We start from the raw sequence: 17239 nt of genomic DNA, 5'->3' as shown, positions 1-17239 counted from the left end.
AAAAAAAATCCCCTGTTCAAAGAGAATATTTGTTCTTGCGATACCATGAGTCTACTGTGGCTGCTGAACCTTCCTATAGAGAGGACAGACCCCACAGAGCAATGGGCTGACACTTTTCCAAGAGCATCTAATGAAATGACTATCATTGCAATGGTACGTAGAAAAATCGGGATTATACACTGGGGCAAGAAGGATTCTTGGTACTTTATAATATCCCAATTAATCCCTTTGATTGGAAAAAGTAACATCTAATTAAGTAAATTTAATTAAGTAAAATTTAATTATTAATATTTAATGATTATTTCCCTATTATACAAATTGGTTAATACTAGCCACTACTGTCCACCACTGACATTTCCATAATTTGTTTCTGCTCAGTTTCAAGTAGTTTAGAGAACATTTTATACAGGTAAATGAAGTGATTAATAAATTAGCTTTGTTTACATTTTATTTTATAAATAATGTCATCTATAATTAAAAAACAATATCCCATTATTAGAGATTAGTTAGGTAAATTTTTTTTTTTTTTTTTTGTGGTACACGGGCCTCTTACTGTTGTGGCCTCTCCCGTTGCGGAACACAGGCTCTGGACGTTGCGGAACGCAGGCTCAGCGGCCATGGCTCACGGGTCCAGCCGCTCCGCAGCATGTGGGATCTTCCCGGACCGGGGCACAAACCTGTGTCCCCTGCATCGGCAGGCGGACTCCCAACCACTGCGCCACCAGGGAAGCCCAGTTAGGTAATTTTTTAAGCCAGAATTTAAAAAGTGACTTGTAGCTTCTTTCTTGTGTATTTCTGTGTTTTTTTTCAGGAATGCCTCTACCTTATTTTTATAGCTCAAAAAATGAGAATGTCCTTTTTGAAGTGATTAAAGCTCACTTGTGAATAAAGGCAGAAAACCCAACTTCCCTTCTCACCCCAGTCAGGTCCTAGATTTGGCCAAACTCGTGGGACAGAAAGCTGAGGAACAGGAATTATTTTTTCTTTTCATTAGGTCAACTTATTAAGTACAAATTAAGTACCTGTGAGTGTAACTTCCCAGTTTTTTCTAATCAGCTTTTCCAGTATTTCCACCACAGCTGTCCAGACGTGGTCAAACACTTCTGCAGCCACCGCGTCTCCGACACAGTCATGCGGGGATACAGGAGGAAGTCCGTGCTTATGCCACGTCCTGTGGTGATGAGCTGGGTTTTGTTCAAGACAGTCCTTGTCACTAAGGATAAAACCCATTCTCATCACTAAAGTATCAAAGGCTGAAGTTCAAATAATGCCACCTATCTATCTATCCAACATGCACGCATATGTATACATCGTACATATATAAATAAACCCAACATTCTTTTTTAAACAGCACTTTGCTATTTTTTAATGTATCAGCTTTCAATCAGGAGGCAAATGTTTATTATGCAATACTGATCGCTTTTGTCTAAGAACCAAATAGGCATTTAGTGCAAAGACTGGACTTTCCCCTTTGCCCCCATGGGTGGCCAGGTATAGGGCACCTGGAGCCCCGGGGGACAAAGGCCGCTAGTTGCCTTTCCACTTTCTACAACATGCTGAACACGATTCTTGTTTTCTGTCTGAGCCACATTGTCAGTAAGAAAGCGAAACGCTGCTCTAGCATAACTACATCCTGCCAGGAATCTAAAAGCTTTCGGGAGCACGTTACTCTCAAAAGGATGGAAAATCTTTTGGATAAGTGAAAAACGCACAAAACACTAAATGAGCATATAATCAAAATACATGCCCAATAAATATTATTGTACTAAGTCAATATCAAATAAAATTCTATTTACTCTTCTTTTCTGTCAAAAGCGAAATACTCTTCAATCTTTCCATCCACATCATAAACCTCTTCTTCCAGGGATGAACATGCTGTGAGGTCCGCAATCCCTGTGCCAACAGGACCTGGCAGGGTGAGGGCTGAGAGTGCCGCTGGGACTATTTGAGAGCCAGAGATGCACAGCCTATGGGGAAAATCAGATTCTCCGTGAGGGTTTGCAGAACATCAACAATACAATGTCTACATGATCGTGGTGGGTCTTTAAATTATCCATAAAGCCACAGAGTCCCAAATTTTAAAAATCACTAAATATTACATTTGACAAAAGTCATACACTTAAAAGCAACATTTTGGCTCAGACATCATTCAAATTTTTAAGGGCTTCTTAAAAGTCTAAATTATTCTACAAGCTTGTCTCCTCTTTGCTGTAATGAAGGGATATCATGGCACAGTCCCGAATATGTGTGAATGGCATAGAGGGATTTACCAAAATCTGTTAGTGAGCAAAAGAAAACGGAATAGAGCTTTATTTATTCTGTTACTGCCCTGTGGCTTAGGATCCATCACAATAAAGCAGTTTTTGATTTTGCATCTAGGCTGCCTTTCAGAGTCTTTGAAACAGTTTAGAAGTTAACTCCCTTGATATTTGTATTACACAAACACATACCATCACCATCATCAATTGCAAATCAGAAGCATCTTGGGTAAAAAAAAAAATGCTCTACCTGCCCTTCATTGAAATCTAAACTTCCAAATTGTTGGAGCCAAGGCTCATGGCTCAGATAGACATGAAAAAGTATAACTAAAATGCAATTTAAAATACTTTTCAAAAGTAACTTCTAGCAACATACTCTCTGATGTTGCTGCTGGGTTCACAGTTGTCAGAGAAGGGTCTGTGGACGGCAGAAGCAGGTTTGCTGCCCTGGAAATGCTGGACCCCTTCATCAGTGGGCAGGACAAGCTGTCTTCCTAATACTCTGCAAGTGAAAAAAAAGGAAACTAATATTTTTGATTGGAAAGGGAAAGATGTTTTGCAATTTTAAAAGTTGGGTAATGGACTTCCCTATAGTATTTTGAAGGATCACAGGAAAACCACAGGCTTTGAGGGAAGAGGACAGACAGTTCTTGCCACTGATGAAGGGACCTGAGGCAAAGTTTTCAGGCTCCCTGAGCCACTGATTTCATCAGTTCGATTTTGTATGCAAAGTAGAATAATAGTGGCCTTGTAGGACTAACGAGTAGCTGATAGATAATGTAACCAGATTCAGACAACTAGGGGTAATGCTGGGCACACAGAAGCTCTCTATAAATGTTAACTGATATATACATAATGCATACACTAGGCTTACAGTCCTTGTCATCTTTCCTTTTTTCTACCCTCTCCTCCTTCATTTTTATCTTAAGTATGTAAGACAACACTGAAAGAAACAGATCTGAGCTCCTGGACTTCAGGCAAGTGCACCACGATGCCTAGAAAAGTCCGTATCCATCATTGATATCTAGTGCACACAAGGCAGGGGCTTACAAAGGACTGGAGAGGAAAAATAAAAACCTGTTTAGTCAAGATCTTTAAAAAGTTACTTAGTTGAGGTAACCAGAAAACCTATCAACATTTGTACGAGTGTTCTAATTTATTCTCCCCAGATATAATATAGAGGAACTTCAGATAACTGACATGGATTATTTTTTTTCCCTCTAAGTAGGTTTGGCTGAGTAACTGAAGGAAGAACATCTTCCCTTTTTACTCATCTACATCTTCCATCTTTGATATAAAAAAAATAGATGATCCTTCCTACATAAGGAATCTTGGTGAGATGGTCAGATTCACCTATCCAATCACTCAGCAAATAATCACTCTGTCCACCTCCCCTGCCCAACCCTGCCCTGTGCACTGCTCTCAAGGGCAGATACATGTTGCTCACAGACTAGTGAGTGTGAAGGTAAAGGATAACTCCTGCCCTTCTTCCATTCTCGCATTTGTGATGCGTGCAATGCCTTTCTGGGGATGAGCTACATTTGCTTCTCACTAATTAAAATGCACTTGAGTATCGGAATGTCTCCAGATTTCCTCAGACACCATTGCAAAGGATGTGATCTCTCAGTAAAGGACACGTGTTCCAGATACATATTTTGACAAGTGCTTTTACTCAAAATATACCCAACTTATTGAACAGGTCAAGAGTGAGCGGTTCCCAAACACATTCTGGAGAATTACTATGAACAATCCCCTTACCTCAGATGGAGGGACCTTCTTGCCCACTCACTGCATTCAGCCCGTAGATTCTGGGTCTGAGGGCTTACTTTCCCTTCAAATAACATTTCCTCGACCTCCCAGAATAACTGCTGTACTTTCTGTGCATTGGCTTTGTCAAACTCCTAAAATAGAAATGCACATTTAGTTACAAGACCAGAAGTTGTAAATACGGGCTTCGGAATCAATGATACTTACAAATTTATATAGGAGGGAGCCCTCCCAGACATACCAGGGCTCCAATTTTTACTCTTCTGAAAAATTACATCCCACTTTGAGACTCAGTTTCCTTAACTGTTAAATAGAGATAATTTCTAGTACTAGAAATTCTCATAACTAGAGTTATGAGACCTATTCAAGATTGTACATAGACATAGTTTCAGGTATGAACATACATATTGACACAGACATTGATAATGACAGACACACACACCATATAGCTAAGCACTTACACGTGCACACATATATGCACACAGACGTGTCCCTCACGTAGCTGGGCATGAGACACCTAAGTACATCTGCAAATTACAAACTTTTTTTTCTAATGAAAAGGAAAATTATTTCATAGAAAGGGCCATTCACTTTCTTTTAATCAAGGAAACAGAAAAAGAAACCCACCTAAGGTATCCTAAGAGACGTGGCTATTAGGGCGGGGCCAGAGCATTCATTTTTCTTGTGTGGCCTTAAGAGGTTCTTGGGCTATGGCCACAGTGAACGGTCAGTGAGAAAACCCTCCAGCCTTTCCATATATTCTCCATGATGGAGAAGTAACAGACCTATCGTCTCCACAGCCAGTGAGGAAAAAATGAACATAACTACAATTGGAAGAGCCAACACTGTACCGGGGGCTGCAGGGCGAGAGCCCTGTTCAGTTTTCTCCCTGGGGGTTGGGGGGTGGCAGGTGAACCTGAAATCTAACCCACAACTCAGAGCGACCAAGTGCGTATTCAGCCTGACATACCTGATGCAAAATGGTCAATTTAGGTTGATTTTCACAGACTTTTCATAGATTTTCACAGCAAAAATTCGATATTTTCCATGTTACTTCTTCCCCCCAACTGATAACAAACTAGATTCCCAGACTGCAGGGGGGTTGAATTACCCCTTTTAAAATGAAAATAAGGAGAAAACTCAGAAGAATATTTGCCTCCTACGAGGGGACTGGGTGGCTGGAGTGTGGAAGAGGGCTTATTTTCATTTTTCGGTCTTTTGTATTTTGTTGCTTTTGCAAGTATCACCTATGAAAAAGTAAATGAATGTTTTTAGATTCTAAGCAAAATTTACTGTCTAGGGGCTGGAATAAATTCTACACATGGAAGGCATAAGACTCTCTATGGATAATTACCTGAAAATTTGTACCAAAGGAATCCCAGAATTTGGACCGTATTGCTTCATAAAGCAATGGTCCTCAGCCATCTTCCCGTCGGCACACTTTTGACCGAAGAGCCAGGGCGGCAGGGCGCGGGCGTGAGGGTGCGGGCTGTTCATCCCAAGTGACAGAGTCCCATCCTGTCTGAAAGGGCCTGACTCACAGCTGGCTCCCCTTCAGTCTCCCCCCGCAGCACAGCCCTCTCCCTCTGGCCCCTTGCACAATCGCTGCTACAAAACCATCCCTGGGAGCAGACCCCCGCGCGCCATGTGGGCGAGAGCGGCCTTTAAAGAAGTAAATGAAAACCAGAACACAAACAAGAAAGGGGCAGGACTTAGAACATCCAAGGAGCTCCCCTGGGGACTCGTCCACAGCCACAGGGGCCTCACCAAAGCCTGTGTCTGCGAATTCTCACCGACTCTTGAGGGTATAAGAGGTCGGCCACCGTGCAATCACAGAGATCTGAACATGAGCCTGGGCTGCAGACTTCCAAGTCCCACCCAGAGGAGTCGCCCTAAGGGGTTACGGTTAACATCTTCCAGCTAGCGTTCAAAGTAAAACATCTGGCTTAGAATATTTAGGGGAAATTCCCTAATCATGGTGATTCTTCTTCTTTACAGCTTTTATTTTCCCCCAATTTTTCTCTTACTCAAGCCCCTAACTGTCAGTCTCTCCTGAACCTCCAGCCATAGGTATTATACAAGAAATCATATATAACAACCTGAGGGGGAGGGTTGGGAGGTGGAAAAAACAAAACTAACAACATCTAAGACTCTGGACTATGCGATTATGGGCAATTTTTACTTAGAGTTTCTGTAAGTTCAGTTTTCATGTGTGACATGTAAGTGCTTTTATATTTATGTATATGTATGTGTGGACTAGGTAATGCTTTTAAAATTGGCAAAAAGATTTTTTTTTAAATAAGAAAGCAAGTCATCATTGTAAGTTATAACCATGGGATTACCCAAAATTTTGTGAGACATACATCATCTCTCCAAGAGTAAATGGAGCTCCTCTCGGTTGATAAGCCTGTGGTTGAACTGTGTGTCCCGGACCCAGACCAGGAGCTGGGCGCTTCTGTGGGCACGGGGCTTCCATTTGATGAAAACGATGACACGGATTCACTGTAGGAAGAAATGTAACATAAATAACATTTACTGAGAAGAGGGCATACTGGGAAGCGGCTTGACCTTGTGCCCACTTCCTCAAAGACTTTATTTAAATATTTTGGTTAATTTTCACAGCACTGACTTTAAAAGATTTATACAGTGCAACATTTCAGTTGGCTAAAAATGAAACTGCTAATTTTACTTGTGGAAATTCATGGCCCACCAGTGACTCTGTTTCCCATATTCACTATGGGCACATCTTCATTCTGCAATCAGACACATTTAACAGACTAATTCTTACCGGGTATATTTATCAATGGCTTTCTGTACATTTCTTGTAAAATGTGTAGGTAAAGGATCTTTGCTTTTCACAGCAAAACTCTGCTTTCCAGATCCTTCTGGCAGTCCTCTTCTGAAAAAATAAAATATGAAAAGTATCTGTAATGTAGTAAGTGTATTCATTAAGACATTTAAAATTTCCTTTTGTAGAAAGTTGCTCCTCTCCTCCTACCATGTCCCCCTAAACACACATGTGTGTGCGCACACACACCCCCACACGCCTCAAGACACTGAGCCTAGTTCCCTACCATTTTAATTTTTCTTAGAATCAAGGTTGTTATTAACCTACATGAACTGTTATGTAAACTGGGAAAAAAACAACTTCTTGTGACTCAGCCAGACTGATAAAAGTTGCTCCAAACCTAGGTGGAGCCTCACTCCAAAACTCGGCAATGGAAACATGAGCTAGATTTCAGGTCCCTCGTATCCCTTGACCAGGTGCCCTGGAGCTTGCAAAAGCCAACCAGCCTTGCACGAAAAAAACTCGATAATTCCTTATTAATTCCGAAATATATCAACTTCGTTTGAATCACTAAACACATAAAGAAATAAAAGAAATGACTGAAACACACAAATAATAACTCACTTTAGTTTGGCATTCTAGCTTGGTTTGTAGCCTGATTTGTAGAGAGTTTTAAAATATTAAGAGTAATGGAAAACTAAAACAGAAGAAATCTCTCAATTTTAAATAAGGCATTAAACCTGGCTTGTATAGCCCAGTTAGTGTTAATCATTAAAATGTCCTTTCATTGAACCTTTTAAAACATTTACTTCCCTCTAGTTAAATACCTTCCTAACGTTTAACAGTAAACAACTTCTGTTCTTTTATAGAAATAATATTTTCCCATACAAATAACTTATATTTTATATTAACTTAAGATATGATAGTCATTTGGGGAAAAAATGTCAACTTTCAATGTTTCTAACAGGGACACCACTCATTTAAAAAGTTTGCTTTTGTTTTCAATTAAATGGTACCTAATTTTCATCATTTATATTTCTGTATGTAAATAGAGTTTTAAAAAAATATTAATCAGAGAATCAGTTCTGTCCTTAGTTGTATACCTACAGTACTCTACAAAAAAGAGAATTGTTAAAACAAATTAATTACTATAAACAGAGGTGAGCGATCATATAGATGTCTTTACAAGAGAGAATAACAGAATTAAAGGATTTTTTTCCTCTCTTTATTGCTCAACAGTCGTTAAGTACACCAGGCAATCCTGAGAATAAATGTTAAAGAAAGGGTAGCAGAGAAAAGAACACAGGACAAGCTTTTATGCCAATAAATTGCTTTACCTCTAGCCCTATTCAGTCATTTCCACGTGACTCTATAACTCTAGATAAACATAAAAATGCTTATGACATAAAAGAGGCAATCAACAAAAAATTACATCAAATAGATCTGCTTTGAATGTTACAAAATATATACTGGTATATGAGTTAATTTGCTTGTTATTGAGAAAGAATTTTAAACCTCAGGGTGGTGAATTAGATAAAATACTGTTCTTTTGTAATACCCATAGAATAATAACATGGATTGGAATCTTGCTCTGCCACTGACAGGCTGTGTGCTTGAGAAGTTACTTCTCCAGTTGTTGTGAGACTTAAATTAGATGGAGTCTGTAAAGTGTCTACATAAGCCGGGTAGATCAGGTTGCTTTCACTGCTATTATTGCTGGCATATGCCACACGATGAAAACACCATTTTCTTGGGTTTTTTTCACCTCTCCCGGCATTTCCTATTATATACATCTCTCTTGGGACTTTAGTTTTTTTATTGGGATGTTCCTGATACTTTATTAATGTCTTCTATCTGTAGCACTTAAAATACTGCCTGACACCTAGAGATGCTCTCTGTTTATTGGAAGAATCACTAGGCAAAGACTAAATTAGTACCTCAAACAAAGAGTGTGCTTTGGCCCTCTAATTACTCAGAATGTTCCTGCTTAATACAAAAGATGACATTGTGACTGGACATGAAAATATCCTCCACATCCAAGATATTGCCAGAGAATTTTTCATCCTTTATGAAGAAAGAAGATCCACAGCTCTTAGCGTAGCAGGTATCTCCCAAAATGACTTTTTATGGAGTGTCTAATCCACTCACGTCCACCTTTCTTTCTTTGAGCTTCTCCTCTGCCTTTTGTGCAACTTGAAAGCTAAATTCACTACTCAGACTCAGGCTAGTTTGTTTTGTTTTCAATGAACAATAATTTCTTCCTTCAGAAAATTTGCCATTTTCTAAGGGGGAAAAGGGGTGACTTTTCAAACTAAGAAGAAAGCTGTTTACAAAATGGAAGAAGGAATTCCTCTCTTGACATTGTAGCATATCCTTGCGCAGATCAGCATTCCTACGCACTTCAAGGTGTAGCTGAGGACAGGAGGTCTTCAAGACTCAGAGATGCTGGGTAGGGGACGGATTACCATAAAACAGATGCCTGAAAACACCAGCTGCCTCCACACCGTTTCTCCAGCTCTTTTCTCCTGGGCTTTTCCCTGCCTCCCCTCCTTCGAAGTCCCTATACTTCTGTGGAATGTCTTAAACGTCAGAGTTCAGCTTAATAACATATACGTTTGACCACAAAGTTCAGAGGAATTCTGAAGAGGAATTTGAGCCCAGTAAACTCAATGACTCTCCAAGGTCACAAAGCAGATAGGGCTGCAGCTGGTTCCAGGACCCAGGCCATCTGATCTCCATGTCTCTCCAGAAACCACATTACTGACATTGTGAATGAAGAACAGAATGTATAGAACTTGCCTTTTTTCTTTTTACGTTTTGTTTTGAATCTTGTGGTTTCTCTGTCCTCTAACCATGCATTGTACAGTTGTTTCAGGCATAATATTGAACATCTTTAATTCCCTGTAACTGTCAACTCATGTAATCTATAGAGTCTAGGAAAGTATACACAATTTACAGTATGTGTCATTTAAATATCTTAAAACTTGAAAGGGCTGGGATGTCTAATAAGCTTTTATTACATAATACGTAGGCATAACAGTTTTACACTAGTTCCTGTCCATACGGCTTACGTTTTAGAGATGATAAAATGCTGCTAGTCGGTAGGTTAAAGGCTGTTCATTTCAGAACAGGATCTGGGTTTTAGGGTAGACTGAAGTGCAACCACCAAACTATATTGCACTAATTTGTTGGTGCATCAAAGTTAAATTAAAGCTCAGTCTCAATCTCCCCGAGTCACTCCATTTCAGTTGTCAAAGAAATTACTAGATTATCTACTTTTACTTGTTAAAAGTTGCCTCTTGATAGCCCACAAACCTCTGCCACTTTGCCCTATAGAAATTCAATTATTAGGGGCTTCCCTGGTGGCGCAGTGGTTAAGAATCCACCTGCCAGTACAGGGGACAAGGGTTCGAGCCCTGGTCTGTGAATAGCCCACATGCCGCGGAGCAACTAAGCCCGTGCACCACAACTACTGAGCCCACATGACACAACTACTGAAGCCCACGTGCCTAGAGCCTGCGCTCCATAACAAGAGAAGCCACCGCAATGAGAAGCTCGCACACTGCACAGACCCGAAGCAACTAGAGAAAGCCTGCGCAGCAATGAAAACCCAACGCATCCAAAAATAAGTAGATAAATAACTTTACTTTAAAAATGAAATTCAATTAAAGTGATGGCAGCTTTCAAAATTTATATTTCTGCTTAAAAAGATTGTCTGGAATGAGTACTGCATTCTGAATGGGTTGGAACGCAGGATGGTAAGCCCTGACTTATACGAGCTCATTCTAGAAGCAACCGAGGCTCCCGGCTCTTGGGATTGAAGAGAAGTCATCTCAGACGCCACGAACGCTCCGGAGAGCCTGATGGCGTCAGCACGAGATTTCAGGAATGGATGCAGGGAAACAGACCAGATGGACTCTGACTCTCCAAGCAGATAAAAATTCCTGCGCCCCCGCCCGCTAGCCCTGCACGTGCGGCCGGGAACCGCGAGTCTCGAGCGGCGCGGCCGGGGGCGCTCCCGGCCCGGGCTGCGCGGTCCAGGGGCGTGGTGTTCTCCGCCCGCCTGGCGCTGCTTCCTCCGCCTCGGCTCCCTCAGCCCCGAAAGCGCCAGATTCCTGCGCGGCGCGGCGCGGCGAGGCGACGCCACGCCTCCCGGCCCACGCCTTTCCCTCCTCCTCCTCCACTGGCCGCCGCGCCCCTCGCCGGGGTCGGGCTGGGCCAGTCGGCGGTTCCCCGTGGCGTCCCCTCTTCCGGAGCCGGCCGGCGCCCCCCACTCCCACCCGCCGCCCTCTGCCCTCGGTCCGCGTCCCGCTCTCCCCGGATCCCGACCTCCGGAAAAGCACGCTGTGCCCCCTTCCCGCTGCCAGGGGCCACATTTTATAACCCAGTGTCCTGAGCTTTGACCGCGGGCCACTAGGCCTCTGGGCACCCGCCGGCCCCACTGCCCTCTCTGGGCCTCCAGTGCGCACCGGTCTGGCCTTCCCACCCCTTCTCCGGGGCTACCCAGACAGGTGTTTGCTGTCCTCAATCCTTTTAAATAGAATTTGAATGAACCGGAGAAATACAGACAATTTCACCTACCCCCAGCCTCCCATCGAAGGATTCCTAGTTGGGCGTGGCGGGGGGGAGGGCAGGGAAGTAGAGGGAGGTTTAAAAAAAATTCAAGTCTCAGCCTGTTAAATGCAAGATGCTAATCTGATTAACAGGAACTCTAGGTCTACTTAGGCACCGAAGGATGCCGTCCTGTCTCTCCCATCTTCAAACAGATGCTTTATCTCATAACAGTCCAATAACTTTTCTACAAACCGGAGAGTACACCTGTGTTTTGGTTTATTAATATATGCTTGTTTCAATCTTGAAGTCATACAATAATACCAGAACTAGAGTCACCAGATTCTATGCCGTGAGATAGCAAAATGGCCAAACCACCATTTTCATAAACTGAGAGAAATACGGGTGAGTTGGCTGAAGTAATACACATTTTCAAAGTAACATGTCCAAGGGCAGACACCACCTGTCGCGTGCCTTTTCCCAATAAGAGATTCTTAATAATTACAATGAATAAACGGGACGCTGGAACACAGTCCAGCTTACTGTGGCCATCTATTCTCCTTTGAGATCTGAGGCCTTCTAAATCTGAATAGGTAAAAAGAAGCCCACCTATTCCTCCAGCTCAGCATCTACAGAGGTAAACCATGCCTATTACATTTAATAGTGAAAAATCCAGTTTATTTATTTTGAATCTGACTCTTAATGGACAACCCTAAGATGATAATAAGAAACCAACTACCAACAGCAAAACAATGATCCATTTCTTGAACTACGGATACTAGGGTCCTCACCATGTTTACAAATCATCAGCTTTAAAGTGGTAAGTGGTTATAAATTCTGAAATTAATGATACATACATATGTATATATATGTAGGGTGTGTATGTGTGTGTGTTTGTGTGAATCAGGAAAACTGATGGTACCTAAAATAAACACATACCTGCTAATACTATTTATATGAAAGGAGACATGACAGGAAGAAAAAAAGTAAAGAATAATATTATGGGGCTTCCCTGGTGGCGCAGTGGTTGAGAGTCCGCTTGCCGATGCAGGGGACACGGGATCGTGCCCGGTCCGGGAAGATTCCACATGACGCGGAGCGGCTGGGCCTGTGAGCCATGGCCGCTGAGCCTGCGCGTACGGAGCAATGGGAGAGGCCACAACAGTGAGAGGCCCGCATCCCTCAAAAAAAAAAAAAAATTTCCTATAAATTGTGGATGTTATAATTTTTTAAGTGTAATGAAAATAAATTACTAGGAAGTAAAATGGAAAAAAAGATACACAAAATACAAATCCAAAAGTTTGTTATCAGTCAACAGACATAAAGTTACTCTGTCAATTGCTATAAACTTTTCTAAAGACTTATCCTCACTTTCTGTACTTATCACGGATTGGTAACAGGTAACTAACTGGTAACTGCTAACATATCAAGTACACACGTTACCTATCACATTAGAAAAAATTCAGAATGTGTTTTTTAAATACACAGCAGAACATAATAGCTCAAATTCAATTTTTGAGACTTCAAATATAATAACAAAGTAAAGAAGATAATTTAAAGCTTCTACTGTATGACATTAAGAACAAAATTCTTTTCTTGGGTTTAAGCAAATGCTAGACATGAACGACCAAGTCAAGTTCATTACTATTTTTAACGAAATTGATGGTCATATGCCTGTAATAGAAAGTAACAGTCATATGACTATGGTCTACTGAGCTCACCATTCATCCCTGTGGAAATGCAAACTCCCAGCAGGAAGCATTACTAACTCTGGGAAAACTCCAAGACAATGAAACAGAAAGGCGCAAGGCAATTTCTTAAAGAAGGACATTTAAATTTCCTCTTGATTTTTGTAAGGTTAGGAACCCATGAAAGTGGATTTTGTGATGAAAATATTTTCATTTATTCTTTTAATAAGTATTTATTAAATGCCTTTTGTGGGTGTGTGTTAAGTGTCACAGGACAAAGAGTTTATCATTTAAAAAAAGATATGCTGTGCATATATATAATACGATCACTGGGTAGGAATGTGCAAGAGCTGTACAAAGTACTGGCTATGTTCGGTTTGATTTGTGATGCCACTGGTTATTCTGCAGTGTCTCGCAAAGTAAAAAACTTTGATCCCAGGGTGGCAAATACATTTTCTTCCAGGTATTATACAGCAATGAGTAGTAATACTAATGAAAGTAAACTTTATCTTCTGTAAATTTTACAGGGAAAATAATGAAAGATTAGAGTGTACTGCAACTTGTTCTCCCAAATAATTGCACTAAAAGATGCCATTTATTACAGTTGTACAATAAATATCAATGAATTTTTTCTGTCACTCTTTTTCTCCTGCAATGTATTCTTCAATGAAACATGTTTTCTATTTTCATTCCTGTGCCAAGAAGCAGATAATCATCAGATACTATTTTTTAAACACTTCTCCATGTGTTAGGCACTTAAAATATTATTTCAATGAATTTTTGGAACATCCCTATAAGGAAAGTATTGTTATCTCCATTTTGTCCAGGTGGAAAATCCACAGTTTGGAAAACTGAAGAGCTTGCCCAGAATTACACAGCTAGCAAATGGTTTGAGATTGGAATCCAACTCATTGGATTCCTGCCTGGGTCCTTAAGTATCACTCCAACTCTGGGCTGCCTCAGAGAAGTCCCTGCATTCATTTTATTGGCCGTCAAGTTAACAAGTCCTGCAGGCACCAACTACGATATTTCCACACTTACGTGACTTTAACAAGAAAACTCAATCACTCAAAAGAGCAATGACTCTCTGTTATCAGCGATAATTTTAAAAAGATAGAAATACTTCCTGACCATGTGAAGTTTAACCCTACCAACCTTCATACACAGCAATTCTCCATCTATCTGCCTCATCTACTGTTAGAAATTCTTCTATTTACAGAACAAACGAAAAGTCCTTTTACAAGGTGATAACTGTGTAGTTCAAACCGGAAATGCAAAAGGAGGTAGGAAAGAGGGCTGGGGAGACCAGAAACCAGTGTGAATGAGGGACAACTTATATGTGAAAGACACAGGGAGGTGAAGGTGAGGATGAAAGTGCTGAATCGCACATCTGGGGATGCAGGAGAGAGGTAAATAAGGCCACTCAGTATCTCGGCCTCTGGTTCAAGTGTGGCCACCAGTATGTCTTGTGGACTGAAAAGGGCGAACCCCTCTTCTGTGGGCCAGTCATTTATTTAATCCATGAATCAGAGATCAAAACTCATGCTATTACACAGCACCTTAGTGAAAAATGAAAAGGCTCCGAATTGAAAGTTTGCATATGTCCCCACTCAAATTAATTTCACTATTTTTCGTTTTAACAAAGGCCAAGGACAGAATCAGGTCAAAGGTAAAATACATGGGTTTTCTTCCAAAAAATATAAACTGTGAATGAGGACTTTTCTTTGTAAATGAGTGTGGTGGTCTTCAAATTAGACTCCTGTTTCTCAAGATCTGCTTGCACTTGTTTTACACGTACCCACATTCTCTCTAGCTGTGCTTTCCCCCCTCCCTCTCTTATTCTTACTTCAGCCATCTTCCACTCTCTGCACCCCTGGGCTTGAGAAAACCAAGTACACGATTTTTTTATTCATCAGGCAGGCTAATAACTAGCAGCCGCTAACTGCAAACTGACAGATAAGCTAGTAGCTGTAAAATTGAAATCCAGTGCTGAAGCATGTTTGTTTATTCAGTGTTATAAATAGCCACCCCAGAAATCCGGGAGTGAAAAAAATATACTTCAAGATGCAAAAGGTCTGTAAGACTGAAGGAAAAATTCCTTTCTTTCTTCTTTTCCCTTATCCGTTTGTTAACTTCATGATTAAAAAAAGAAAGGAGGTATGGAAGGAAGGGAACATGACTATTTGCATATGTAAAAAAATATATAAAACTAATGTACTTGAAGGGCTGTCAGACGTCCCATGGAGAGAACCAAGGCACATAATTAGGAAGATCCTTGAACACACGTATCTGTACCTATTATTCCTCAAAGCAAGTGTGTAAAATTCAATGTCTGCCCTTTCAGTACAGTTGGATATCTTTGCTAACGTAGATTAGCATACTGTAAATAGTGCCAAATACAGTGTTATTCAAAAAGTATCCATTAAGGATTTTTGGACAATGCTAACATGGTTTAAGATGTTTAAGAACGGGGGACCTTGAAGATGGCGGAAGAGTAAGACGTAAAAAAAAAAAAAAAAGATGTTTAAGAACGGAAACCAGCACCAGTGCTTTCCACTGGCCATGCTGAATGTTTCAGTGCCTGTTGGAAAAAAACACTAAGACTAGAGTTTAAGGTCAGTGTGTATATCTATTTGCTCATAAAACATTAATTGCATAAATGTTAAGGACCAGTAGCCAATAACAAAGGCCCAATTCCTTAGACATATGTATTCTAGCCACTTATCCAAATGCAACTGATTTTCCTTAGGGGAAAAAAAAATCAGTTGATTCATCTATTTCATAATATAATATTTTAAATGAAAAGGAACAACTTACTCTTTAACTTATTTTAGCACTGAGATGAACGTCACGCAGTTTTGTGAAAATAGTTATTTAAATTTTGATTGAGTTAGAATCAGTCTTAATGCAAAAGTTTTCCTGTCCATTTCTGGGGGGAGAAGAGAGCTTCTCTGCTAACAGGCCTGACCATTCTTCCCTGACCATTCTTCCTTTGCTAGATGACAATACAGAAATCTCCGTCCGTGAACGGGACTTTCTGGTTTGCCTTTGAACATTTCACTATCCTTTTGTGAAATTCAAGAAGACTGAACATTTTTATACCCACTAAGAGGAGCTATATCTTCTCATTAAAAAAATAAAATTTGCCTTTGTTCTAAAATCCACATTTTACAAGAGGAATGTTTTCATCACTGCTCCTGGTGGTGAAAGGGTAGTGTGTGAGTGTGAGTGTGTGTGTGTATGTCAGTGTGTTGAGGGAAGTGTCCCCTAATTCCCATTGAGATGGCTCCCACGAAGTCAGTCAGCGTTTCCAGAGTACCTCAGGGCCCCATGGCAGTAACACAGGAGCTCTAGGCTATATGATACAAATCCATTTGTGTCAGATGATGTTATACATATGTAAATCAACTCAATGTCTCACACACACAAAAATCCCACTTAGGATGAGAATTGGGGCTGATCCTTGAAAAGGAGGGAGGCGCCGTGTGCCTCACCATTTCTTAAAATTATAGCCGCCAGTGTAGGTATTGGGTACCCTGCACGTCCGCCGTATCCTGCATTAGAGAAAGGCTCCTTTCAAAGTCCTTAAGGAAACCTGACTATCAAATGACCTGAGTCAAAGCTTCAGCTAGAAAAGAAACAAAACTTTGTCCTCCTCTCCTTCAAGTCCCGCTTCATCTTCCCTCCCTCTCTGCTAGTGAACAGCAGAGGATTACCTCCGAGAAAGTTGATCAAAAGCCTGTCACAGCCTGTGTTTGAAAAGAAAAGCCGAGGAATGAGGATCCCAGAAAAGTGCAGGGACGTACCCAGGGCACTTAGTGGAAGTTACTGCAAATAGTGCAGTTTTGTAACGGGCGCCTGGCAAGGTGGGTGTGACAGGTGGAGGCGCAGGGGTCCCAACCCAAGAAGGACCTGCCTGGCCCCAGCCGCTACTCACGCTTCTCGGCCGTCCTCCGAGTCGCTGTCCGAGGCCCACTCCTCGCCGAGGTCCGGCAGGGTGAAGAACAGGGTCTCGGAGCCAGGCCCGGGTGGCACCCGAGCGCCGGGCTCTCGCTCCCCGGGGCCGGGCGGGCGAGGGTTCCGTGCGCTCGCGGTCACACTGCCGCTGCCCGCGGAGCCCCCGATGGACGGCAGCGCCGCCAAGACCCCGCCAGGGCCCGGGGGCGGCCGCGCCACGGCCACCAGGG

General features: G+C 41.6%; 1 protein-coding gene across 4 annotated transcripts in view; it reads right to left on the bottom strand.

Moving 5' to 3' along the window:
- FAM149A (family with sequence similarity 149 member A) overlaps positions 1-17239 on the bottom strand; it is a 42922-nt gene that overhangs the window by 11467 nt on the left and 14216 nt on the right. Inside the window, exons 2-8 of one of the 4 annotated variants that reach the window (XM_024759927.1) lie at positions 16990-17239; positions 6814-6924; positions 6389-6527; positions 4017-4159; positions 2635-2760; positions 1797-1967; positions 1023-1213 (exon numbers count right to left, since the gene is read on the bottom strand). The exon at positions 16990-17239 is cut by the window's right edge and continues 35 nt beyond it. In XM_024759927.1, coding sequence (XP_024615695.1) covers positions 1023-1213; positions 1797-1967; positions 2635-2760; positions 4017-4159; positions 6389-6527; positions 6814-6924; positions 16990-17239 — 1131 coding nt within the window. Of the gene's footprint in view, positions 1-1022; positions 1214-1796; positions 1968-2634; positions 2761-4016; positions 4160-6388; positions 6528-6813; positions 6925-16989 lie in introns of those variants that run through there. The other 3 variants (XM_024759931.1, XM_024759930.1, XM_024759929.1) reach the window with 3 other exon arrangements.

The sequence above is a fragment of the Neophocaena asiaeorientalis genome, unplaced genomic scaffold (genome assembly GCF_003031525.2).
Source record: "Neophocaena asiaeorientalis asiaeorientalis breed wild unplaced genomic scaffold, Neophocaena_asiaeorientalis_V1.1 scaffold521, whole genome shotgun sequence".
Lineage (NCBI taxonomy): Eukaryota > Metazoa > Chordata > Mammalia > Artiodactyla > Phocoenidae > Neophocaena > Neophocaena asiaeorientalis.
The sequence above is the reverse complement of the archived record's forward strand: the minus strand, read 5'-3'. Positions and strand labels throughout refer to the sequence as shown.